The sequence below is a fragment of the Tachyglossus aculeatus genome, chromosome 2 (genome assembly GCF_015852505.1).
Source record: "Tachyglossus aculeatus isolate mTacAcu1 chromosome 2, mTacAcu1.pri, whole genome shotgun sequence".
NCBI lineage: Eukaryota > Metazoa > Chordata > Mammalia > Monotremata > Tachyglossidae > Tachyglossus > Tachyglossus aculeatus.
Window position 1 is genome coordinate 103,655,415 of NC_052067.1, and position 27,667 is coordinate 103,683,081.

The 27,667-nt window shown below is 47.3% G+C and overlaps 1 protein-coding gene across 7 annotated transcripts in view; it reads left to right on the forward strand.

The window, feature by feature from the left end:
* TGFBRAP1 (transforming growth factor beta receptor associated protein 1) overlaps positions 1–27,183 on the forward strand; it is a 74,925-nt gene extending 47,742 nt beyond the window's left edge. For all 7 annotated transcript variants that reach the window (XM_038740069.1, XM_038740051.1, XM_038740088.1 and 4 more), the window contains 8 exons: positions 5,761–5,843; positions 7,010–7,351; positions 9,338–9,395; positions 12,283–12,426; positions 19,318–19,464; positions 21,432–21,591; positions 25,173–25,606; positions 26,763–27,183. In XM_038740069.1, coding sequence (XP_038595997.1) covers positions 5,761–5,843; positions 7,010–7,351; positions 9,338–9,395; positions 12,283–12,426; positions 19,318–19,464; positions 21,432–21,591; positions 25,173–25,606; positions 26,763–26,939 — 1,545 coding nt within the window. In that variant the 3' untranslated portion in view covers positions 26,940–27,183. The remainder of the gene's footprint in view (positions 1–5,760; positions 5,844–7,009; positions 7,352–9,337; positions 9,396–12,282; positions 12,427–19,317; positions 19,465–21,431; positions 21,592–25,172; positions 25,607–26,762) is intronic.
* The last annotated feature ends 484 nt before the right edge of the window (positions 27,184–27,667 follow it).

Consider the following 27,667-nt stretch of genomic DNA (forward strand, 5'->3'; position numbering starts at 1 on the left):
GAAAGCCGATTGTGTGCCTTGAATTTCATAGTAAGGAATTTCTGCTTGATAGGGAAGTTGATAGGCAACTATTGGAGACCCCTGAGGAGCGGGGACATATCCACAGAGCTTTTTGTTGTTGTTTCTGGTTTTCTTAGGACAGTGATTTGGGGAGTAGAGTGATGCATGGACCGGAGAGGAGAGAGAGAGGGGGGCTGGAGGCAGGGAGGCCAGCAAGGAGGCTGATGCCGGGGTCGAGATGGGCTGTGACAAGTGCTTGAATCAATGTGGTAGTTTGTGTCACTGCTGAAGCAGTGACCTGGAGAACATCTTTAGTTTTAAAGAAAGTACAGAAGATAGTTGTGCAGAGCCGTGGAGAACCAGGCTGAAAATATCAGTAAATTTGAGCAGCTGGGTCACTCAAGTGGCTCGATGTGATAATGGGTGATGTAGAAAGTTAGGTTTGAGAAAGGGAAGTCGGAGGTTTAGATGATACATGCTTTTCTCCCTTTTTAGGTTGAATACTGAAGGCAATTCAGATTCCTCATTCTTTGCAGCAAACCGAAGCACATACGTAGGTTCCACGGTAAAATCATCCTCTTTGAAAAGCTCAGTAGGAAATCTTAAAAAAGCCTCCTCTCTTGCCAGGATTTGGGCATAATGTGTTAAACACAGAGGCTAGCACACCACTTAAAGACTCAGACTTTTGACTGCAGTTCCATTCAGAGAAATAACATTAAAATCTAAAAAGAAAAAAAAATACATCCTGGCGTACCTCCAAGACCCCAGGCAAGGCATTGTAAAAGTGGTGAAGTTATAGTATTTAATCTCATGGAATAGAAATTTTACCCCTTTGCATTTGTAGAAAGTACATTTTATTATTCATTCAGTCAGTCAGTCGTATTTGTTGAGTGCTTACTGTGTGCAGAGCACCGTACGAAGTGCTTGGGAGAGTACAATACACAGATGCATTGCCTGTCCTAAATGAACTTACAGTCTATTAGTGAAGGTGGTGATTTCTTTTTGGCCTTTTTGGTCTTCTCATGAAACGCTTCTTAGATGGGTTCCAACACAAGCATCGGTGTGCATTTCCTGGGCTTGATCAAGTCATAAGTTACTGTGAATATTTTGTCCATAAACCTTTCACCCTTGTTTTACAGCCACCTTACCCAGTTCCACCCGAAAAAAAGTACCATTCTTTATCTAAAGGACAAATTCCAGCCTGTAAAATCAAGTTTGTGGAAATAATTATCCCACCCGTTCCTCCCCTCCCCTCCCTCAACACCCACATTAATCAGCTCCAGATTGAATCAGAGGTGCTAAGTGTGTGCATGGCTGGATGTAGCTCTATCCTGCGACATGCCTGAATCTGTTAATCCTCTAAATCTCTCCCTTTCTCCTCCTCCCTCACCCGGTCTCTTCTTCTCTCCTCCCCCCCCCCCCCCGAGTCATCCAGAGGTATTTTAAATTAGTTTCAGTTATAGACTCAAAAATTCTTATGCACCTTTTTAAACCCTCTACTCCTTGGGCTCACTTTTCTCTCCAATCAATCAGTGGCATTTACTGAGCACTTACTGTTTTTGCGGGCAGGGAATGTGTTTGTTATATTGTAGTGTGGTAAAGTAAGCGCTCGGTAAATATGATTGATCGATAGTAAGCACTTTCAACCAACGCTTAATGATGGCGGTGTTTATTAACAGCGTGCAATGTGCATAGAAGCGCAAGGGTAGAGACAAGATAATCCAGCTGGACCCAGCCCTTGTCCCACAAGGGGCTCACAGTCTAAGTAGGAAGGAGTAGGATTTCATCCCCATTTTACAGATGAGCAAACCAAGGCCCAGATAGGTTGTGACTTGCCCAGGTTCACACAGTAGACAAATGGCAGAGCCATGATTAAACCTCAGGTCCTCCAACTCCCATTCCCGTGCTCTTTCCATGGCACACTGCCGCTGTTTCTAACCCTTTCAATCCATCTTGTGTTTTATAAAAACCGCCAAGCTTTTTCAGTAATCCCTTTTGCATCTTCAAAAAGAAATATCCCGAGAAACCTGCATGTCCATTTCCTCGTGGAAAATTCACGTCCAGGTCCTGAGAGCATTTGACAGGGCAGTTGAGGAAGGTATCCTGCTTCATCGCTTTGCCACCAACCGGAATGCAGTGGCTTAGGAGCGTGAATTAACAAGTATGTTACCAGGAAAGGATTCCTTATATCCTGCTGCCATCGTGTGGCTTTCGTTTGTGCCCCTTGGAAATTCACAGTCCCTGCTTTGGAATATCTGAGTTGAAATTCCCAGTTCCCTAGTTCTTTACCAGTTTCATTACCGATATTTAGCTTGCACCATTTTGAACTGGGGTTCGGGTTCCATCTAAAAACAACAGAAGAAAGCATTCCTGAACCTAACAGTCAGCAACAAAACACAAAAACAGCCTCGGTGGGTAGCATTAAACACCTCGTAAGTCGGCTCCAGAACTCTTCAGGGAAAATGTATTTGTCCTGTGTCTTTTCAAGCTTCCGCTGCCCTCACTGAAAATGTAAGTCTCTGACCCAAATCGCTAAGTTATCAGGTGTACTTTAGCCACCCCAATACCCTCTTAGTAGCAGTATCCCAAGTCTTGAGCATCATTCTCTTCATTGAATGCTTATGGTATTTGTTAAGCGCTCGCCTTGTGCCAGGCACTGTGCTAAGTGCTGGGGTAGATGCAGGCTAATCAGGTCGGGCACAGCCCATGTCCCACATGGGGCTCACAGCTTTAACCCCCATTTTACAGATGAGGTAAATGAGGCCTGAAGAAGTGAAGTGATTTGCCCAAGGTCACAAAGCAGACATGGCAGAGCAAGGATTAGAACCCAGATCCTCGGTCTCCCTGGCCCGTCCGTGCTGTTTTTACACTGGGCCACTCTGCTTCTCTGGGTCTGTTTCTAGATCTGGAATCGCATTGTATTCCCGCAGTACGAACAGTAAGTAAAGATAGCGGGTAAAGTCGTATTTATCGCAATCCTATCGTTTGCCTTAGTTTGGGGAAGGAGGGAATTAGGTGACGTTTCAAAATGCTTAAGACTGACGCCTGTCAGGATAAATGGATCTGCCGAAGAACTGAGCATTTTCCAGCATCTCCTAGAAAATAACCCAACAGTAAGAGGCCCAGGCACAGTAGTATTTAATCAAATACTGTTTTGGAGAGGGAGAACTATGTAACTGTAGTCACTGAGCTTGCCATGGAGCACAGTATTCCTCCCACCTTGTTTTCTCCCATGACTCAGTGGAAAGAGCCCGGGCTTTGGAGTCAGTGCTCATGGGTTCAGATCCCGGCTCCACCAATTGTCAGCTGTGTGACTTTGGGCAAGTCACTTAACTTCCCTGTGCCTCGGTTCCCTCATCTGTAAAATGGGGATGAAGACTGTGAGCCCCCCGTGGGACAACCTGATCACCTTGTAGCCTCCCCAGCACTTAGAACAGTGCTTTGCACATAGTAAGTGCTTAATAAATGCCATCATTATTATTACTGAATGATCACTCTTACATTTTTACAGGGATTTAAATCTGCAGGCTTGAAAGTCTGAACCCACCAAACGAGCTCCTCAGAAATATAGTCGTCATTCTCAGTGGTGTGTATTGACTGCCTGTTAAAGTGTGAAAACTTGTGTAATCAATCAATCAATCAGTCATATTTATTGAGCGCTAATGTACCAAGAGCTTGGGAGAGTACTATGCAGTAGGGATGGTAGACTTTTCCCTGTCCACAAGGAGCTTACAGCCTTGCCGGGGAGAGGGGTATGTACATGAATTCTGTGGAGTGAACAATAGGTGCAAATCTAAGTGCAAGGGTGACACAGAAAGGAGTGGGAGAAGAGATGAGGGCTTAGGGAAGGCTTCTTGGAGATATGCTTTGAATAAGTCATGGAAGGTGGGGAGAGCGATCGTCTGTCGGATACAAAGTGGGAAGGAGTTCCAGGGCGGAGGCAGGATGTGGAAGAGGGGTTGGCGGTGAGATAGACGATTAAGGTCCAGTGAGTAGGTGGGCATAGAGGAGCGAAGTGTGTGGGCTGGGTCGTAGTTGGAAATTGCGGGGCAAGGTAGAGCAAAGTGGTTGAGTGCTGTAAAGTCTATGGTCAGGGACTTCTGTTTGATGTGGAGGTGGAGGAGCAACCACTGAAGGTCCTTGAGGAGTGGGGAAACATGGAGTGAATATGTTGCTATAGAAGAATGATCTGGGCAGCATTCCCACCCAGTCTCTGTCCTCCCCGTGACTTGCCCATCACTCTGGACGGCATGACCATCCTCCCTGTCCCACAAGCCCATAACCTTGACATTATCCTCTACTCATCTCATTTAACCCACATACTCCACCTGTTACCAAACCCTGTCAGTTCAACCTTTACAATATCGCGAAAATCCTCCCTCTCCTCTCCATCGGACCGGCTACCATGTTAATCCAAGCACTTTTCCTATCCCACCTAGACTGCTGCACCTGCCTGCTGCCTTCGGTCTCTCCCTTCAGTCCATACTTTACTCCGCTGCCCGGATCACCGTTCTACATAACCGTTCAGTCCGTGTTTCCCCACTCTTCAAGGACCTCTCCGCCCACCCACCTCCGCATCAGACAGAAACTCCGTACCATAGGCTTTAAAGCACTCAGTTGCTTTGCCCCCTCCTACCTTACCTCCAATTTCTTTATACAACCCAGCCCCCATTTTGGTGCTCCTAATGCCAACCTACTTACTGTACCTTGATCTTATCTGTCTCACCCCCAACCTCTTGTCCTGCCTCTGGCCTAGAACTCTCTCCCCCTTCATATCCAGCAAGTGTTCACTCTCCCCACCTGTAAACACATCTCAAAGAGGCCTTCCCCAACCGAGTCTTCATTTCTTCTCCCACGCCCTTCTGTGTCACCCTATCCGCACCCTTTATTCACCCCACCGTTAGCCCCATAATAATAATAAAAAAGATGGCATTTATTAAGTGCTTACTATGTGCAAAGCACTGTTCTAAGCACTGGGGAGGTTACAAGGTGATCAGGTTGTCCCACATGGGGCTCACGGTCTTAATCCCCATTTTACAGATGAGGGAACTGAGGCACAGAGAAGTTAAGTGACTTTGCCCAAAGTCCCACAGCTGACAATTGGCAGATTCGGGATTTGAACCCATGACCTCTGACTCCAAAGCCCGTACTCTTTCCACTGAGCCACACTGCTTATATACCCTTAATTAAATTTATTAATATGAATGTGTGTCTCCCCCTCTAAATGTAAGCTCGCTGTGAGCAGAGAAGGTGTCCGTCAACTCTGTTATATTGTGTTCTCCCAAGCACTTAGTACGGTGGTCTGCGTATAGTAAGGGCTCAATAAATACCGTTGATTGATTGAAAGACAGAAGGCAGGAAAGTCAGCAAAGAACGTGATGCAGTATAGAATAACTGCTTTTATCAACAGTTTGGATGGAGAGGCAAGGGTAGATTTTTCACGCTGTTTTGAAGGTAGAACCAACAGGATTTGGTGACAGATTGAATGTGTGGGTTGAATGAAAGAGATACGTCGAGGATAATGCCAATACTGTGAGATGGAGAGGATGATGCCGCTGTCTACAAGCTAGGGGAAGGACAGGGAGGTAAGAGTTTGGGTGGGAAGATGACAAGTTCTGCTTTGGGCATGGTGAATTGGAGGGGTCAGCAGGACCTCCGAGGAGGGATGTCCCAAAGGCGGGAGGAAATTTGAGACTGAAGAGAAGGAAAGTTTGTCCTGAGGTTGAAATTAAAGTAGCCTCCTTTTTTTCTTTTCCCTAGGTAATGTACCGAAGGATCCTGCAGCAGGCAGGATTTATACAGTTTGCCCAGCTTCAGTTCCTAGAAGCTAAAGAACTCTTCAGGTAATTGTAGGTGCCGGAAACAAAACTCTCCTCCCACTGACCCTTCTGAAATAAGTGGGTTCCACTGTTCCGAAACCAAAGATTTCTAAAATATTCCTGAAGTACCAGGTTCTGTAGAAGGATGTCTCGGGGCTTAAATATTGTATCAGTAGAAGTGCTTAAAGTCGCTCAGCCACAGCACCAAGGATGTAAAGACACTCATCCTCCACCCCCGAACTCTTTTCAGCTTTTCCCAGGAGGAAAATAAATAAAGGCGACTCTGGTCTTATGAGGAAAGGCTATAGGAGTTGAGATTGTAGCGAGAAGACTGAAGGGTTGTTTTGTCATGGTTTGCCGTAGAACGTGAACACATTTTCTTTGACCTGAAGGCTGCTGTTCACAGAGGTCAGAGCAAAATCAAGTGGACGTATTTCATCATCATCATCAATCGTATTTATTGAGCGCTTACTATGTGCAGAGCACTGTACTAAGTGCTTGGGAAGTACAAATTGGCAACACGTAGAGACAGTCCCTACCCAACAGTGGGCTCACAGTCTAAAAGGGGGAGACAGAGAACAAAACCAAACATACCAACAAAATAAAATAAATAGGATAGATATGTACAAGTAAAATAAATAAATAAATAGAGTAATAAATATGTACAACCATATATGCATATATACAGGTGCTGTGGGGAAGGGAAGGAGGTAAGATGGGGGGATGGAGAGGGGGACGAGGGGGAGAGGAAGGAAGGGGCTCAGTCTGGGAAGGCCTCCTGGAGGAGGTGAGCTCTCAGCCGGGACGTATTTGCAATGAGAGAGTTCCGTCCGTAACAAGGAAGAGCTTCCGGACCGTCAGCGTGAAACCCACGTGGCATCTGAGGGAAGCCGTAATGGCTCCGCCTCTAGAGCTGTTTAAAAATGACTTGGGCGCCAGCACGCTTAGAGTCGTGGGAACGGGCCAAACGATCTTGTCCTTCCAGATGGTACGGTTTCGTACTCCAGTTTTGAAAGGCTGTGAGGCGGTTGCCCTCGCAAAAAGTCTGTGTGAGGTGGGCCCCTCTTAAACACATTGCTGAGGGCCGTAACGACGTGCCCGGCCGCACGCCGCCTCCGAGTTATCTTTGTGTGCCTATGTATACTCTCTCTTTCTTTTTTGCTTCATTTAGTTTGACCCTGTAATTGCAGAACCAGCCAGCTTGATGTCCGGGAGCTGATCTCTCTCTACCCCTTCCTGTTGCCCACTTCCTCTTCATTCACCCGGTCTCACCCCCCCCTTCACGACTACGCAGACCTGAACCAGCTGACTCAAGGGGACCAGGAGAAGGTGACCAAGTGCAAGAAGTTCCTCATGAGTTACCTGAACGAGGTCCGCAGTACGGAAGTGGCCAACGGCTACAAGGAAGAGGTGGATACGGCGCTGCTCAAGCTCTACGCCGAGGCGAACCACGAGAGCCTCCTGGACCTTCTCGTCACCGAGAACTTCTGCCTCTTAACGGACAGCGTGGCCTGGCTGGAGAAGCACGGGAAGTGAGTGGTTTCGGCCAAGGGGTTTCCCCGGCCACTCCGGCGTGTCAGGGACCGGAGGCCCCGGGTGGAGGAAGGGTCGGTGCCTCGTGGCCTGCTCGGAGGGCAGGTTTCCGGACCCGATGGGATCGCCGAGCGGAGCAGCTGGCTCGGCTCGGTAGTATTCCCGAGGTGGCAGAAGGGCCGTGTTGGTGGTTCAGGTGGAGCCGAGCGCAGGGGGTAGGGGATGGCTTCACAGTGGTTCTGACGTCTTCAGTTACAGGAGTCCGTTGCCTGGCGAGGACCTTTGGTCATTCAGTCACCCCTCCGTCTAGGACTTAATTCCTCCCAAAGATTTAAAGGGAGGGACAGATGAGGAGGAGCAGATACCTGCCGTAGGCCAAACGTAGGCCACCAATTTCAGGGACTAGCTTGTATTTTTTGTCTTATGCTTGTCGAGTCGTCTCCGACCCATAGCGACACCATGGACACATCTCTTCCAGAATGCCCCACCTCCGTCCGCCATCGTTCTGGTAGTGTATCCACAGAGGTCTCTTGGTAAAAATAGTGGTTCACCACTGCCTCCTGCACAGTAAAATTGAGTCTCTCCCCTCGACTCTCTCCCATGCCGCTGCTGCCAGCGCAGGGGAGTCTTGTAGCAGGTTGCCTTCCACTCGCCCTCTATATAATACATCCTTTTTCATTCAGTCGTGTTTATTGAGCGCTTACTGTGTGCAGTAAGCCTTTTAGCCTTACTTTTTCAGAACGGTGGATTGTTTTAAGAGATAGTTTGGAGTCATGTTATTGAAAAGCGCTTAGGACAGTGTTTCGCTCACAGCCAGCGCTCAAATACGATTGAATGAAGAGATCGTTCCTCGTCAGTGCCAACATTTATTCAGTGCTTACTCTGTGCAAGGCCCTAGACTAAGAACTACGGAGAACTCCACAATCAATCAATTGTATTAACTGACCCCTCACCGTGTGCGGGGCACTGTCCTAAGCGCTCGAGAGAGCACATACAACAGAGTTGATAGACAGATTCCCTGCCCACAGCCAGCTTACAATCTAGAGGGGGAGACAGACATTAATATAAATAAATTACGGCAATGTACGTAAATGCTGTGGGACTGAGGGAGGGGTGAATAAAGGGTGCAAATCCAAATGCAATCCACCGAAATCAATTCAGATTAGGTCCCTGGTTCCCAGTGGGCTGCCAGCATAAGGAGGGTCTAGGGGAGGAAGTGGGGAACAGCCCCCCCACCACCGGGTTTTAGTCCCAGCCATGTTCCTGGCCCAAAGGCTGGTCTGCCTGGGAAAGGAGCAGGTTTTGAAAGAAAGCTTTTGGTGAGAAAAATTCCCCCTTCGGCTCCCAACAGAAAGGGCCCAGTTAAGGATCTCAGCAGTCAGTTCGGGCAGAGAGCCCCAAGCGTATCGGAGCCATATTCCACTGGTCAAGCTCAGAGTCCATCCCGGCAGCCTTGCTTTCGCCACATCTGCCTGCTTGACAGACAGCATCCCGGGCCTTTTAGCCCCCCAGCCCGAACTCGTGTCCTGCCAGTCCCCGGAAGAGGACTCAAAAAAAATTCCCAGAGCCCAGGTAGACTGGTTTGGCAACACCTACTGGGAAAGCTCTAGCCTCCATCAGGATGTATACCCAGAAAGGTAGTCTCCCTGCAAAATACCACATCTCCACCAGTTCAAATGGACTGCCGTAGTGACCTGAAACAAAGCTGTAGCATCCCATCCTCCCTATACTCCTGGCTCACGCGCGCGGTAGTTGCCCATTAAGAAGTGTGTGTGAATTCTGGAAGAATTTTTTCCACTTGCTTGTAGCTCTGCTTGTACAGGTTCTGGCCAGTGGGCAGGTTTGAACGCTCGTTCAAATTATTTTAGCCTGTAAACTTCTGTAAACCCAGGTTAGATTGGAGTAACTTCATGGCATCACAGATAATGGTTACTTAATAGTGGATGATGAGGATGCGCATTTATGCCACTTGTTTTTTCTTTCAGATATTTTGCACTGGGACTCCTGTATCATTATAATGGTCAGGATGCTGCGGCAGTTCAGGTTAGTTTAGAATGAGAACACATCATCATTTATTACTCTATTTATTTATTTTATTTGTACATATCTATTCTATTTATTTTATTTTGTTAGTATGTTTGGTTTTGTTCTCTGTCTCCCCCTTTTAGACTGTGAGCCCACTGTTGGGTAGGGACTGTCTCTATATGTTGCCAGTTTGTACTTCCCAAGCGCTTAGTACAGTGCTCTGCACATAGTAAGCGCTCAGTAAATACGATTGATGATGATGATCATTATGGTGTGTTTTTCCTAAACCCCCAAGCTTTAGTTTGTGTTTGTTTGAAAGTAGGGATAAAACCCATGTCCAAAAAAGATTTGTTATTATTTTTATCACACAGGACTTGAAAAGTCTTAGGAAAATAAGGCCCAGCTTATCTTACATATATCTATGCCCACAACATGTTTTCTAATTCCCAGCTACAATAAATGGAAATGGGGCCAGTAAAAGCAGAACTGTGAACTTCAGAGTGTTGTGGGAAGACTCGGGACAGCCCCAGTGTAGCAAAGCTGAAGTTCCTGAATAACGATTTTCAAACACCCACTTTGCAGTGCAAAAGGTCGTCATACCTGCGAGTGACAGTTCCCGGGATATTTCTTGGTGATCCCATAATAGAACTCCTCTTTTTCAAAAAACAAATTAAAAAAAAAGCCTTCCAGTTCCACACTAGTATTTATTGGAGTTAAATAGAGAAGCAGCGTGCTGTTAGAGAAACAGCGTGGCTCAGTGGAAAGAGCCCGGGCTTTGGAGTCAGAGGTCATGGGTTCGAATCGTGGATCCTCCACATGTCTGCTGTGTGACTTTGGGCAAGTCACTTCTCTGAGCCTCAGTTACCTCATCTGTAAAATGGGGATGAAGACTGTGAGCCCTATGTGGGACAACCTGATCACCTTGTATCCCCCCTGGCGCTTAGAACAGTGCTCTGCACATAGTAAGCACTTAAGAAATGCTATCATTATTATTATTATTATTATTGGAGTTGGCTTCCTTTATTGGAACTGTATTCTTCCCTCTGACATGGAGAGGGATAGTTAAATTTGTAACTAAACATCCAGGGGGTCTCATTTGCTTTCTTTTGCAACAAGGAGAAGACTACAACTCTCCGATTCTCGGGGGAGGAACAGTATGTTGTTGAATAGTTTCATGTCCTTACAAAACCTTTCTTTTTGGCAGGCAGATAGTTGGCTGTCCAGGTCCAAGGTTTAATTATAAGTCCACATTAATTTTTTTAAAGGAAAGAGTGGGAGGAGCACTAGTGTCAGGTAGCAAGATTTTTTTTTTATTACTTTCTGACAGGTAGATTGTAGGGCTTGCCTTGTCTTATGCCGTCGAGTCGTTTCCGACCCATAGAGACACCACAGACACCTCTCTTCCAGAACACCCCGCTCTCCATCAGCAGTCGTTCTGGTAGCGAATCCAGATAGTTTTCTTGGAAAAAATATGGAAGTGGCTTAACATTGCCGACTTCCGTGCAGTAAACTCGAGTCTGCACGCTCGACTCTCATGCAGCTGCTGCCCAGCCTAGATAAGTTTTGTCTTGTAGCAGATTGCCTTCCACTCGCGAGCCACTGGCCAAGCTAGGGTTGGAATGGTTAGGCCTCTGCTTGACTCTCCCTCCTGTAGCCAACTCTCCAGGTGCAACCCTGAGAGGGATAGATTATAGGTACCTTGGGCACATGTTCTGGCTTAGCTGAGACCACTCTGGATGTCCCAGCGGATTTTAGGAAAATAGACGTATCCTGGAATTTGGATTGTTTTTCGCTAAATTGGGGCGTTTACTTTTCAGTTTGCCCTGACGGTGTTCGCGTGGGCTGAAACATGCCCAGTTTTGTTCCTGTGGTATTCTGGGACTTGAAATATCGCTTTCTACATCCTGGGAAACCTTAAATCCATACCCCCTTCACCCCCGTCCACTACTCACTCTCTCCCTGCACCATTCCCATAGTTGCTGAAGGGGAAGGGTAGACTCTGGAAGGTTGGGATGATGTCCCAGACTCCACTTTCAACAAAAATAACCTGATGGGTATACTCAAGTAAAATATCATCACCTCACAGTGCATGTCTCACTGAAGTCGTACCTGGAGGGCTCAGTGCTACAAAGCTTTCAACCACAGCCTGCCAAAGGCCTAGTGTTGGGCTCAAGAGGTCACAGCCCCTTTCTCCGCTTTCCCTCCCTACTCCCCTTCACTCTACCATGTATCCGTTTTGTGAGTCACCCCGGCTCCTAAATCAAGTCCCACCGGGAAGATGAGTAGTTCCTGAAATAAACCTGAAGACCCGAAGCAACGTTTCCTCCACCTTTCCCCCATCTCTGATCATTTTTTTGCCTTTCATGTTAACGTGAGTTGGGAAAGGATGAGATAGCAACACCCTGCGATTCCTAAACCCATTTAGATATTGATGATTTTGCCCAAGTGCTTGGAGTTTGAGTTTGGAAGAAACATTACCTGGTAGTAGCTGACTAAGATTATCAAGCTTGGGGGACAAAAATCAAGTTATTCTCTAAACTTCTAAAGCTTCTTGCTTTCATCAGTTAAGGGTGGGCTTTGGTTTTTAAGGTCAAACTTCATATCCAAAAGCCAAACGCCCATCCGCTCTCATTAGCCGTAGCAAGAGCACCTATTGTGGTCAGATCACTCCTTTGGGCAGCTGTTGTTACCCAAACTGCCCGAATCAGAAATAAGACCGATTCTTCTTGAGTAGGTTAGCAATTTTTGCTAACCTAGAGTGTTAGAGCATTCATGGGAAGACTTTCAGGTTTATGATAGAACTATCCAATGTGGTAACCCCAGTTTTTCTGAGCCGGGGAAAAAAATGGGCAGATGTGGGCTATTGACTGCAGAGATTTCACTGGGCGTTTTCTTTCTTTCCCAGTTGTGGGTGAACATCGTTAACGGCGACATTCACGATGCGACCCGTCCAGACCTCTACGAGTACATCGTTGACTTCCTTACCTTCTGCTTAGACCAAGAACTCGTGTGGAAATACGCTGAATGGGTGTTGCAGAAAAACGAGGAGGTTTGTGGGGTTTTTTCACTCAGTAGTATTGATTAGGCATTAGGTATTAGTAGTAATGATTAGGCATTAGTAATGATTAGGGATTAGTAATAATAATGATGGCATTTATTAAGCGGTTACTATGTGCAAAGCACTGTTCTAAGCACTGGGAAGGTTACAAGGTGATCAGATTGTCCCACGGGGGGCTCACAGTCTTAATCCTCATTTTACGGATGAGGTAACTGAGGGCCAGAGAAGTTAAGTGACTTGCCCAAAGTCACACAGGTGACAATTGGCGGAGCTGGGATTTGAACCCATGACCTCCGACTCCAAAGCCTGTGCTCTTTCCACTGAGCCACTCTGCTTCTCTATCAATCAATCAATCAATCGTATTTATTGAGCGCTTACTGTGTGCAGAGCACTGTACTAAGCGCTTGGGAAGTACAAGTTGGCAACATATAGAGACAGTCCCTACCCAACAGTGGGCTCACAGTCTAAAAGGGGGAGACAGAGAACAAAACCAAACATACTAACAAAATAAAATAAATAGAATAGATATGTACAAGTAAAATAATTAGAGTAATAAATATGTACAAACATATATACATATATACAGGTGCTGTGGGAAGGGAAGGAGGTAAGATGGGGGGATGGAGAGGAAGGAAGGGGCTATGCATTAGTAGTATTGATTAATCAGTAATATTGACTAGTATTGATTGCTCTGATTAGTGCAGAGCACTGTGGCGTTTGGGAGAGGACGACGAAAGTAAAATTCCTGGGCCCTTGCCCTGTAGGATTTTACTATCTGATAATAAGGCAGGGGTGGGTGGGGCACAGGGTTGAGGGTGGGTACAGAGATAAAGATGGAAAGGATAAAAAGCAGAGTGAGAGAAACCAAGAGCGACAGTAAAGTACATGTAGGGGAGCAGTTTTCAGGCTTCTCGCTGCTCTGGCCAGCCGGTCCGGAGTGTAGCGGTCAAAATCGGTGCAGTTTCCCTGACTTGCGCACGTTTGCAAGGTGGGCCACAGCATCTACTCCCCTCGCCCACACGTGGCAGCCCCCCTGGGCCTTTGCTGGGAGGGGGGTGGGCCTCGGTGGGCCGCACGCTCCGTTAGTTAAAAGGGCACCGGAGCCCGGGTGGTGAGCCAGCTTCTCCTCTCCCTGCCCAGATATTGAGATTGAGGGTAAAAAGGGGAAGCTCCGTAGGTCTTGGCAGGCCAGAGGTAAGGAAGCAGCCCAGCCTGAATGGCACAGCCACCTAGCCGCACAATTCACCAGTTGATTTCTTTTGGGTTATGGGAGTGGGGAAAGCCAATTTTATCTTAGCTGGGTTGTTAAAGTCATGTTATTTTCTGGCTACTTGTTTTATTCTCTTTTTTCTTATCAGTTAGTTGTACTTATTAAGCATTTACTGTGTGCTGAGCACTGCCCTGAGCTTGGAAGAGCACGACAGGATTGGCAGACACGTTCCCTGCCTATAACTGGTTTAATTTAACACCTTTTTATGGCATTTGTTAATAATAATAATAATGAAAATGATGTTTATTAAGCGCTTACTATGTGCAAAGCACTGTTCTAAGCGCTGGGGAGGTTACAGGGTGATCAAGTTGTCCCACAGGGGGCTCACAGTCTTATTCCCCATTTTACAGAGGAGGTAACTGAGGCCCAGAGAAGTGAAGTGACTCGCCCAAAGTCACACAACTGACAATTGGCGGAGCGGGATTTGAACCCATGACCTCTGACTCCATAGCCCGTGCTCTTTTCCACTGAGCCACGCTGCTTCTCTCCTTAAGCACTCACTATGTGCCAGGCACTGTACTAAGCACTGGGATAGGTACAAGATAATTGGATTGGACACAGTCCGTGTCCCACCTGGGGCTCACAGCCTTAATCCCCATGACGTAGATGACGTAACTGAGGCACAGAGAAGTCAAGTAACTTGCCCGTGGTCACACAGCAGACGAGTGACAGAACCGGGATTAGAACCCAGGTCCCGTGACTCCTAGGCTCTTTCAACTAGGCTGTGCTGCTTGTCACCTTCTTCTGTGCAGTGACCTCCAGTGCTTGTTTTAGAGAGACTTGGGTGGACTTACTAGAAATTTTTGTTCCAGATCTGCAGACTGCACCTGTCCTGTCACTTGCCCTCCCAAATCACTTTCTTGTACAATATTAAAAAATACTGGACTCTGACGTTCCTTTATTGAGATCCAAAGCCAGAAGAAAGCCTGCAGTAAGAATGATAATTATGGTACTTGCTAAGCGCTTCCAATGTGCCAAGCACCTGGGTAGATGCAGGTTAAGCAGGTTGGACACAGTCTCTTGTCCCACATGAGGCTCGCCGGCTTAATCCCCATTTTACAAATGAAGTAACTGATTCCCGGAGAAATAAAGTGACTTGCCCAAGGTCACCCAGCAGACATGAGGTCGAGCTGGGATTAGATCCCAGGTCCTTCCAACTCCCAGGCCCGTGCTCTATGTACTAAGCGGCTTCTCAAAGGGTGTGCAGACTGATTGAGCAAAAATTACATTAATGAGAAGAGGACAAGGATCTGAATTCTTTAGCACGAGGGTTCTCTGCTCTCTTTTAAAATAACAAAGTAATAAATGTAACAATGGTGTTTATTAAGCACTAATTATAATAATAATAGTGGTACTTGTTAAGCGCTTACTGCGTGCCAAATACCATACTAAGCACTAGGGTAGATACAATCAATCAATCAATCAATCAATCGTATTTATTGAGCGCTTACTGTGTGCAGAGCACTATACTAAGCGCTTGGGAAGTACAAGTTGGCAACATATAGAGACAGTCCTTACCCAACGAGATAATCAGATCGTCATGGGTTCAAATCCCAGCTCTGCCAATTATCAGCTGTGTGACTTTGGGCAAGTCACTTAAATTCTCTCTGCCTCATCTGTAAAATAGGGATTAAGACTGTGAGCCCCCCGTGGGACAACCCGATCACCTTGTAACCTCCCCAGCGCTTACAACAGTGCTCTGCACATAGTAAGCGCTTAATAAATGCCATCATCATCAGTCACAGGCCCTGTCCCATGCAGGGCTCACAGTCTGAGAGGAAGGGAGAACGGGTATTTTGTCTCCAAATGGAGGACACTGAGGCCAGGAGAAGAAAGTGACTTGTTTAAGGTCATACATTTCTCCTCCCTTATTGACACCCATGCCCATCACCCCCGCCAGCTCTTCCGTACATTCAACTCCCTTCTCAGGCCCCCGGTTCCTCCCCCTCCTCCTTCCCTCACCCCCAACGATCTGGCCTCCTACTTCATTAACAAAATTAAATCCATCAGGTCCGACCTCCCCAAAGTCTCTTCCCCCCTTTCTCCAACCTCCCGGCTCTCAACACTCTCTGCTACTCTCCCATCCTTCCCAGCGGTATCCTCAGAGGAACTGTCCTCCCTCCTCTCAAGTGCTACTCCGGCCACCTGTGCTTCTGACCCCATTCCCTCTCATCTTATGAAATCTCTCGCTCCATCCCTTCTCCCCTCCTTAACTTCCATCTTCAACCGCTCACTCTCCACTGGTTCCTTCCCCTCTGCCTTCAAACATGCCCATGTCTCTCCCATCCTAAAAAAACCCTCTCTTGACCCCACCTCACCTTCTAGTTATCGTCCCATATCCCTCCTACCATTCCTTTCCAAACTCCTTGAACGAGTCGTCTACACGCGCTGCCTAGAATTCCTCAACAACAACTCTCTCCTCGACCCCCTCCAGTCTGGCTTCCGTCCCCTTCATTCCACGGAAACTGCCCTCTCAAAGGTCACCAATGACCTCCTGCTTGCCAAATCCAACGGCTCATACTCTGTCCTAATCCTCCTCGACCTCTCAGCTGCCTTTGACACTGTGGACCACCCCCTTCTCCTCAACACGTTATCTGACCTTGGCTTCACAGACTCCGTCCTCTCCTGGTTCTCCTCTTATCTCTCCGGTCGTTCTTTCTCAGTCTCTTTTGCAGGCTCCTCCTCCCCCTCCCATCCTCTTATGGTGGGGGTTCCCCAAGGTTCAGTGCTTGGTCCCCTTCTGTTCTCAATCTACACTCACTCCCTTGGTGACCTCATTCGCTCCCACGGCTTCAACTATCACCTCTACGCTGATGACACCCAGATCTACATCTCTGCCCCTGCTCTCTCCCCCTCCCTCCAGGCTCGCATCTCCTCCTGCCTTCAGGACATCTCCATCTGGATGTCCGCCCGCCACCTAAAGCTCAACATGTCGAAGACTGAGCTCCTTGTCTTCCCTCCCAAACCTTGTCCTCTCCCTGACTTTCCCATCTCTGTTGACGGCACTACCGTCCTTCCCGTCTCACAAGCCCGCAACCTTGGTGTCATCCTCGACTCCGCTCTCTCATTCACCCCTCACATCCAAGCCGTCACCAAAACCTGCCGGTCTCAGCTCCGCAACATTGCCAAGATCCGCCCTTTCCTCTCCATCCAAACCGCTACCCTGCTAATTCAAGCTCTCATCCTATCCCGTCTGGACTACTGTATCAGCCTTCTCTCTGATCTCCCATCCTCGTGTCTCTCTCCACTTCAATCCATACTTCATGCTGCTGCCCGGATTATCTTTGTCCAGAAACGCTCTGGACATATCACTCCCCTCCTCAAAAACCTCCAATGGCTACCGATCAATCTGCGCATCAAGCAGAAACTCCTCACCCTGGGCTTCAAGGCTGTCCATCACCTCGCCCCCCTCCTACCTCACCTCCCTTCTCTCCTTCTACTGCCCAGCCCGCACCCTCCGCTCCTCCACCACTAATCTCCTCACCGTACCTCGCTCTCGCCTGTCCCGCCATCGACCCCCGGCCCACGTCATCCCCCGGGCCTGGAATGCCCTCCCTCTGCCCATCCGCCAAGCTAGCTCTCTTCCTCCCTTCAAGGCCCTGCTGAGAGCTCACCTCCTCCAGGAGGCCTTCCCAGATTGAGCCCCTTCTTTCCTCTCCCCCTCGTCCCCCTCTCCATCCCCCCGTCTTACCTCCTTCCCTTCCCCACAGCACCTGTATATATGTATATATGGTTGTACATATTTATTACTCTATTTACTTATTTATTTATTTATTTTACTTGTGCATTTCTATCCTACTTATTTTATTTTGTTGGTATGTTTGGTTCAGTTCTCTGTCTCCCCCTTTTAGACTGTGAGCCCACTGTTGGGTAGGGACTGTCTCTATGTGATGCCAATTTGTACTTCCCAAGCGCTTAGTACAGTGCTCTGCACATAGTAAGCGCTCAATAAATACGATTGATTGATTGATTGATTGATACAGAAGGCAAGAAAGGGCTGAGCTGGGGCTGGAATCCGGGTTTCCCGGCTCCCAGACACATGCTCTTCCCACTGGACCGCACTGTCTCCTAACTACAAACAGTATTTGCTGTTTCTCGCTATGCAGTGAGGATTTGCACGCCCTTTGGCTGGAGTGCCTTGACAACGCGTCCCACACACCCAGTGTGGTAACGCAGATCCGGCCCATACCCCTTCTCCCTGACCTTGCAGATAACCTTTTCGCCTTTCCCGTTGGCTGCAGGAGGAAGGTCTCCGCTCTGAGCCCTCAGGTCACACTAACGGGGCAGTGAAGATGAGGCAGAGTAGACCCTCTCCTCCCGCCCACTTCCTAATCTGTGGCAGCCCATTCCCACAGACATCGTTGCAGAAACAAACCGTCAATCCTGGAGATGCAGCCCCACTAACATAGCAGGCGATGCAGTAGCGCATGCTTAACTGGAATTCTGCAGCCTGTGTTTCTGAGTTCAGCTGCCCAGCCTATCCGCAGGCACCCTCCCCGGCATTCCCGGTTGGCAAACGAAGTGCCTTGGGAATGTTTTACTCGAACTCCCAACTGGAGAAGAAAGTGTAGGAAGGGGGTTGGTAGCGCCGTCCTGACAAGCCCAGGGTCGTTGCAACTAGCACATTTGGAAACGACACTCTGATGCCTTGTCATCATCATCAATCGTATTTATTGAGCGCTTACTATGTGCAGAGCACTGTACTAAGCGCTTGGGAAGTCCAAATTGGAAACATATAGAGACAGTCCCTACCCAACAGTGGGCTCACAGTCTAAAAGGGGAAGACAGAGCTAAGCGCTTGGGAAGTCCAAATTGGCAACATATAGAGACAGTCCCTACCCAACAGTGGGCTCACAGTCTAAAAGGGGAAGACAGAGAACAAAACGAAACATACTAACAAAATAAAATAAATAGAATAGATATGTACAAGTAAAATAAATAGAGTAATAAATAGGTACAAACATATATACATATATACAGGTGCTGTGGGGAAGGGAAGGAGGTAAGAAGGGGGGGGATGGAGAGGGGGGCGAGGGGGAGAGGAAGGAAGGGGCTCAGTCTGGGAAGGCCTCCTGGAGGAGGTGAGCTCTCAATAGGGCCTTGAAGGGAGGAAGAGAGCTCCCGTGATCTCCTGTCCGGTGATCTCTTTTCTCCTTGCATTTATTCATTCCTTCATTCAGTTGTATTTGTTATCATCATCATCATCATCAATCGTATTTATTGAGCGCTTACTGTGTGCAGAGCACTGTACTAAGCGCTTGGGAAGTACAGGTTGGCAACATATAGAGACGGTCCCTACCCAACAGTGGGCTCACAGTCTAAAAGAACTAGAAGATTTGTTGAACGCTTACTGCGTGCAGAGCACTGTACCAAGCGTTTGGGAAGTACAGATCGGCAGCAAAATCCGGTTTATGAGATTCCAGTCAGAGACTCTCCAGCTCCCGTCAAACGTGAGGGTTTTGTGTGTTTGTGCATGTGTTTAAAAAAAAATCTTTCTCCATAATTTTTAATGCCACATCTGTGCAGTTCAGGAATTTTGAACTCTAATGCTGTAGGACTGTTTTAGAGGCTCTCGTGGCTCATATAGTGTCTAAAATGCAGTTTCATTTCAGGTTGGCGTTCAGATTTTCACCAAGAGACCTTTGGAAGAACAGCGCAAGAGCAGTTTTAACCCAGACGATATCATCCACTGCCTTAAAAAATTTCCTAAATCTACTATAAAATATTTGGAACATCTAGTTGTGGAGAGAAGAGTACAAGTAAGCATGCCAAACTCTCAGAATCAAGTGAACAGCCCTCCCCTCACCGAAGAGGAATAGAGAAATTTATCAAGACGATTTTTCCGTGAAACCACTTGTGGGAAAGTTGACTCCGGGAGACTTAGTGTGACGTCTGGTCTTGGGTGGATGAGTTTTCCAGTCTCTCTTCTCCATTACTCAGCCCACCCATTTTTCTTCTCTCTCTTGCCCTAGATGCGGTTTCGAAGGAGAGTGGTAGTGCCGAATGCTTTGGCTTTCAGCCAAGTCATTGTAGCCCCCATTGTGGTACTGAGCCATTTTAAGGGCATTCACTTTGGGTAGGGCAAAGGTGCCGTTGAGGCCGTAAGAGCCTTCCCTTTCCCCAGTGCTGTGGGAGCTGGGGGGCATGAGGGAATGAGCTAAGGAGGCCATGACCAAAATCCAGGCCTTTCCCTGTCCCCCATTTTCATGCACACTGGGGTCCAGCTGGTCAGTGACCCCCTAAAAGCCGAAAAGACCGGCCACAGGTGTTGGGGTTGCCCAAGACCTTTTACATCAACCCTGCTTCCTGTATATATGTATATATGTTTGTACGTATTTATTGCTCTATTTGTTTTACTTGTACATATCTATTCTATTTATTTTATTTTGTTAGTATGTCTGGTTTTGTTCTCTGTCTCCCCCTTTTAGACTGTGAGCCCACTGTTGGGTAGGGACTGTCTCTAGATGTTGCCAACTTGGACTTCCCAAGTGCTTAGTACAGTGCTCTGCGCACAGTAAGCGCTCAATAAATACGATTGATTGATTGACTGTCTCTATATGTTGCCAACTTGTACTTCCCAAGCACTTAGTACAGTGCTCTGCACACAGTAAGCGCTCAATAAATATGATTGATTGATTGATTGCTTCCTCCCGGTTCTCCCTTTCCCATTACTGCCAGACACACTGCTACTCAGGGCGTCCTTACTGAAAACCCATCACCATCAAAAGCGGGGAGAGTTGGGGATGTGATCCGACCCCCGTCCCTGAGCCTAAAATGCCCTACCTAAATTCCGTTCCAATTATTCCCTTTCAGAGGAAACATTTCTCCCTACAGTGTTTCTTTTTAAAAGTTTTTTAATGTTATTTGTTGAACACTTGCTATGTGCCAGGCACGAGTCTAAGCTCTGGGGAAGGAACAAGCTAATCAGGTTGGGCACAGTCCCTGTCCCACATGGGGCTCACAGTCTTAATCCCCATTTTGCAGGTGAGGTAACCAAAGCGCAGAGAAGTCAGTCAGTCATATTTATTGAGCGCATACTGGATGCAGACCGCTGTACTGAGCGCTTGGGAGAGTCAGTATAACAATAAACAGACACATTTCCTGCCCACAATGAGCTTATAGTGTAGAGTTAAGGTGTCTTGTTCAGGACCACACAGCAGGCAAGCATTCCTTATGACTCCTAAGCCTATCATCATCAATCGTATTTATTGAGCGCTTACTGTGTGCAGAGCACTGTACTAAGCGCTTGGGAAGTACAAGTTGGTAACATATAGAGACAGTCCCTACCCAGCAGTGGGCTCACAGTCTAAAAGGGGGAGACAGAGAACAAAACCAAACATACTAACAAAATAAAATAAATGGAATAGATATGTACAAGTAAAATAAATAGAGTAATAAATATGTACAAACATATATACATATATACAGGTGCTGTGGGGAAGGGAAGGAGGTGAGATGGGGGGGATGGAGAGGGTGATGAGGCCCATGCTATATCCATTAAGCCACGTTGGACATAACTCTGTGTTTTGGAGTTTTTGGAAGACGTGTGGTCCCGAGGTTTGGGTTCATTGTGTTTTATCACCCCCCAGACCACATTTTATTGCGGGCTCTTAATAAAAGCGAAGTAGTTGAAGATGAAATGCACTTGATCTACGGGCACTTGTTTCTTTCGGTTCGCTCTACGGTTCGTCATTCCTCTAATGCTTTGGGCTTTCGGTTGTTACAGAAGGAAGAGTATCACACCCACTTAGCCGTCCTGTACCTGGAAGAGGTGCTTCGTCAGGCACCCCCGGCCGACGGCAACTCCGGAGAAGTGAGCGAGACGCAGGTCAGACTACGCAGTCTGCTTCAGAAATCGGATCTGTACCGCGTTCACTTCCTGTTAGGTAAGAGCAGTCCATATCTCCTTTATGAATAGGTCTTTTCATGGGACGGAGGAGTGAGGAGGGCAGGCACTTCGAGAGAGGCTTGTTCAGCATTTCAACCACCATTACTGTAAATGCCAGCATCACGGTTAAATGTGTGGAGCTCCTATTTGGGGGGGGTTTCCTGACGTTTCCCCTTTCTCGTGCACACTGGAGGTATTGAGCGATAAACAGCATCAGATGCTTCATACCATCATCAATCGTATTTATTGAGCGCTTACTATGCGCAGAGCACTGCACTAAGCGCTTGGGAAGTACCAATTGGCAACATATAGAGACAGTCCCTACCCACGAGCAACGTGACGTCGCAGCAAGGGACGGTCTTCGTGTATGGTGTCGTCGGCACTCTCCCCAGCTAGCCAGGCACCCATGGGCGAACTTCTTCGTCAGTACCCTTTCCTTCGAAGATGACGTATGTTTTGTGACTACTGGAGTGAAAAACGAGCTATGGTGCTTTCGATTTGTCAGTGTCATATTCAACACTTACTGTGTGCAGAGCACTGTACTAAGCATTTGGGAGAGTACAATAGAACAGTTTGTAGACATGTGCCCTACCTATAAGGAGTTTACAATGTAGGGGGAAGGAACATACGATCTAGGCTCCCAATTTGTCAAAAAGGAAAACAGTAGTGAGAAGATTTGGGAAAATTTAGCCGTCATTGTGGATATTGCCGTTTTTTTGTGGGGGTTTTTTGCCTTTTAACGACAGGCGAGAATGTCTGGGGACTGGAAAAGAGTTACAAGGGACATGACCAACCCCTTCCAGTTCATCTGTGTCCTTTCCTGACAAACAGTGGTTACTTAGGCTTCATTCATTCATTCGTATTTATTGCACACTTATTCTGTGCGGAGCGCGTACTAAGCGCTTGGGAGAGTACGATACAACAATAAACAGACACAAGTTGGATGCTTCAATGGGAAGGAGATCCCATAATAGCAGTAGTGGTGGTGGTATTTGCTAAGTGCTTAGTATGTGCGAAGGACTATTCTAAGCACTGGCTGGGGTAGATTAAAGTTAATCGAGTTAGACATAGTCCCTGTCCCACATGGGCCTCACTCTCTAGGGAAGAGGGAGAACAGGTGTCGAATCATCCTCATTTTACAGGGGAGTAAGCCGAGGCACAGAAAAGCTACCTGACTTGCCCAAAGTCACACAGAAGGCAAATAAATGGCAGTGCTGGGATTAGACCCCAGGTGCTCCTACTCCCAGACTCTTCCCCCTAGGCTACACCTCATTTTTTGTCAAGTTTGCAAAGTTGGCCTTATAAAGGATATGGTGCCAATGCCTCCGTTGGGCTCTCAGTAATGATAAGCCTCATATTGCACGGATTTCAACTATTATTGCTTGCCCGAATTACATTAAAGTTTATTGTCTTTATGGTGTTTATTTCCCCATTTATATTCCCATATCCTTTGAAATGGGAAGAAAGCAAGTAACCTACCTTTATTATATAGAACATAAGTCCATAAGCAGTGCAATTCCTGGGACGGATGAATGGTTCAGCTGGTCCATGACGTCCAGCAGGGAAAGGATGAGAGAAGCAACGTGGCTCAGTGGATGGAGCAAAAGCCTGGGAGTCAGAAGGTCCTGGGTTCTAATCCCGGCTCCACCACTTGTCTGCTGTGTGACCTTGGGCAAGTCGCTGCCCTGGGCCTCAGTTCCCTCATCTGTAAAATGGGGGTTGAAACTGTGAGCCCCACATGAGACTGGGACTGTGTGCAACTCAATTTGCTTGTATCCACCCCAGCGCTTCGTACGGTGCCTGGCACATAGTAAGCGCTAAACAAATACCATTAAAAAAAAAAAAAAGATGGGATGGGTTTCTTCCTGGAACGTAATTTTCTTGGCACCTGTACCTTTTTTTTTCCTGTAGCCCACCCTGAACTTTTTGTCTATAGACAGATCCAGACTCCCCGGGTGAAAAAGAGTTACCTTTAGTTCCAAACTTACAACCTTCAACTTCCAGCGGGTCCCTCCTTGGGGTTGTGGGATTTGGGGAACAATTCTCCGTTTGAACTTCACAAAATCGTGGTAGGTGTGAGCAGAGCCATCTTCTATGCCCTGAGCCTTCACCCTTCCAGTTCGAAGAGGTCAAATCTTCTGAGTTTCTTCAAGCAAAATCTTCACCATTCCCCTGATCATTTGGGTCCCGCTTCTCCGTTCCTTCTGCAGATTTAGTCTCCCCTTTACGATGCAGCAGTCAGCACTGGTGGCACTATTCCAGCAGCTGGTGTTCCACAATGTTCAGCAGTGGCGAATTGAGACTGTGAGCCCTTGTGGGACCGGGACTGCGTCCAACACGATTTGCTTGTACCCACCTCAGTGTTTAATACAGTGCCTGGCACATATTAAGCGCTTAACAAATACCATTAATATTATATTATAATTGTGAGCCCGTTGTTGGGTAGGGACCGTCTCTATATGTTGCCAGCTTGTACTTCCCAAGCGCTTACTGCACACAGTAAGTGCTCAATAAATATGATTGAATGAATGAATAATAATAATAATTATTATAATGAATGAATGAATGAATTATATGAATTCCTAATTCATGAATTAATGAATTAATGATTTCCTAATGAATTCCTTAGCTCATTATAATGAATGAATGAATTGTAATGAATGAATTATAATGAATCATAATGTTATAATGAATGAATGAATAATAATAATAATAATAATATTAACTCTTGTGCTTTATTTTGGCTTCTGCCCCCTTCCTGAGGATGGCCAGGAGTTTGTTGGCCTTTTAGGCTGATGCAGAACAGCCTCCAAAGCCCCCAGCTGGTTGCTTCTGATGAAAAAACAAATTTTTCCTTTTTTCCATTAGATTCTAAAAACGTAGGCACTACAGGAATCGAGACCATCTTTGGAAACAGTGGGAATAAATGTCTAAAGTCATTATTTCCTCCACACAGCAGTACCTACTCGAAATCACCAGAATGGGAGCCTCAAGCTTCTTTGGTCCCCCTGAGAACGATGGAGATTTTTTTTTGCCCTACTGGTTTGGGGGAATGAAGGGGAGCTTTGGGTTCTGGAGCAACCAGGTGAAGGGCTGAATGAGTTGGGGAAGGAAAACTGTCCGTCTGAGATCAGGATGGAGCTGCACAAAGAAGCTCATGGTTTATTTTGGGGGTCTAGACTCCCAAGTACGAAAGGAAGTTCAGGAAAACTTTTGGCTTGGTCATCTAGAGGGTGGTGGTGTCGTCTTATGCTGTCTTATGGTGTCTGACCCATAGCGACGCCATGGACGCATCTCTCCCAGAGCACCCCACCTCTGTCTGCAGTCGTTCTGGTAGTGTATCCTTAGAGTTTTAGGATTTATGAGTGGACTGTCCTCTCCCAAGCGCTTAGTACAGTGCTCTGCACACTGTAAGCGCTCAATAAATGTGATTGATTGATTGATTTCCCACTCATCTATTCCTGAAAAAGTTGACCTGCAGGCAGTTTGAGTTGGCTCCAGGGAGAACAGAGAAGTGGACACTGTCCAGTTAAAGTACTGCTTGCTGCTGTTTTAAAAAAAGCTGGTTTTATTTGTCAGATAAAATTCAGGGAACCAGTCTCCACCTAGAAGGCGCCATATTGCACGGGAAGTTGGAAGAGCACGACAAAGCCCTGCACATTCTAGTCCACAAGCTAAAGGACTTCCCTGCTGCCGAGGATTACTGCCTGTGGCGCTCGGAAAGCAAAGATCCGCCGTACCGGCAGCGGCTCTTCCACATGCTGCTGTCCGTGTACCTCGCCCCGGGACCTTCCGCTTCGGAGCTGGTCCCGACTGCCGTCGACCTCCTGAATCGCCACGCCGCCGAGTTCAACGCCGAGCAGGTCTTACGGCTGGTTCCCGACACCTGGTCCATCCAGCTCCTCTCTCCCTTCCTGGCCGGAGCCGTGAGGGAAAACATTCACACCCAGAGAATGACTCAGGTGGCGGCGGGCCTGGCCAGATCCGAAAACTTAATCTGCAAGCATGAGAAGGTGGGTGGGTTGTCACGTCGTCAACTGCTGGCAGCTCCTTGAACACGGAGCTGCTTTGTTTTGGGTTAAAAATGCCGAATTCTGCGGGAACCCGATCCTCGGCTAGCTGAAGGATGGGTTCCCTCCCAAAAGGGACAGTGGGGTGATGAGGGAAATGTAAAATGGGGATTAAAACTGTGAGCCCCACCTGGGACAGCCTGATAACCTTGTATCCTCCCCAGCGCTTAGAACAGTGCTTGGCACATAGTAAGTGCTTAACAAATGCCGTCATTATTGTTATTATTATACCTGATCCTCCTATGTCGGTGAGGCTAGCGGACCGGTTTTCCATCTCTGGGAACCGCTTAGAACAGTGCTTGGCACATAGTAAGTGCTTAACAAATGCCGTCATTATTGTTATTATTATACCTGATCCTCCTATGTCGGTGAGGCTAGCGGACCGGTTTTCCATCTCTGGGAACCTCAAATTGAGATTTTCCGAGGAGCAACTGAACAGACTGAAGTCAGCTTCCGTAGTTTTCACTCTTACTAGGGTCCCAACCCTTCCTGATTATGTAACGTACCTTATAAAAATAGCAGGTACTGATACAGCGGTGGTTTGTGTGTACGTGTGGTACACATTCTTGGTCATTAAACCTAAAGTGCTTGGAGGAGAAGCAGAGTGATTTAATGGATAGAGCACAGGCCCAGGAGTGAGAAGGACCTAATCCCGTCTCCACCACTTGTTCGCTGTGTGACCTTGGGCAAGTCACTTCACTTCTCTTTGGCTCAGTTACCTCACCTGTAAAATGGGGATTAAGGAAGACCATGAGCCTCAAATGGGACCTGGGCTGTGTCCAACCTGATAAACTCGTATCTACCGCAGCACTTAGTACAGTGCCTGGCCCATTGTAAGCGCTTGACAAATAACTTTTAAAAAAAGAAAGTGCAATAAAATCAGTAGGCGTGATCGAGCTAACAATCCAGTGGAGGAGACAGACACTGAAGTACCTTACAGATGGAAGGAGAAGTGGAATTAGGGTTTATTTGGAAGATCTGATGAGCAAGCAACCCACAGTATAAATCATCTATGGATTGAAACGAGAATCGGGGAAACAATCGCTTAGAGGTGATAATGAGATCTCGCAAGGTGTCGGTCTTTGTTTTGTCTTCGCAGATAAAGCTGAAGGGAAGTCCAGTTCTGCTCTCAGAGAAGAAGCTCTGTCAGATGTGCCAGAATCCCTTCCACGAGCCTGTGTTTGTGAGATACCCCAACGGGACTGTGGTCCACACCCACTGCGTTGCGAGCAGGCACACGAACCCTAACTTAAACACATCCGGCAGTCGGACTTGAAAGCCACGGCCCGGGATGCTCCGGATATGGGAATTCTCCCCTTTTATAAGATGTGCCGGTCGAAGGGAGCGAAGGGCAAGGGTGCCCAGCGAGGATGAAGAGATCACACCCGAGGCTTATGGGAGGATTTCAGGAAATGTGAAACTTGGGCCCTTAGCTGCTGGTCCATTTCTATGAATGTAAACGGAAAAAAACACTTCAGCGTTAATGGAGACTTTCAGGAGTATACCCGTCCAGATACGTGGTCATCGAATGCAAACTTTTACTTTCTTCTAGAAAAACGAGCCTTTCCTTTGCTGTTACGCCAAACACTGGGGAGTTGGGATTGACACGTGAATCTCTTGGGGGTTTTTGTTGGGGTCTTTTTTTTTTTTTGGTTAAAGAAACCTGCATTTGCACTGAAACCGTTTGGCTTGTAATGTGATGGGAGAGTTAGTCTCTCCGACCCAACCAGTGTGTACAGAGATTCCCATAAAGGGACTCGGGCTCCCCGTGTGCTTACTAGGCACGCTAGCAATGAGGTGTCGGCTATGCTCGGGGGCCAGATGGGTTTTTCCAGGAATGCATTCAGGCTCCTTCTGGACTCTACAGATAGTTGGCCCTTGGCAAGCCCCTTCCTTCTTTCTTCATTCTCCCACTCCCTGCTCTTCCTTTCCTCCACATCCCTGCCCACCATCCTCTGTTGTGTAGCCTGACCTACCCAGTTATCCACGGCCCTGTTTCTGACC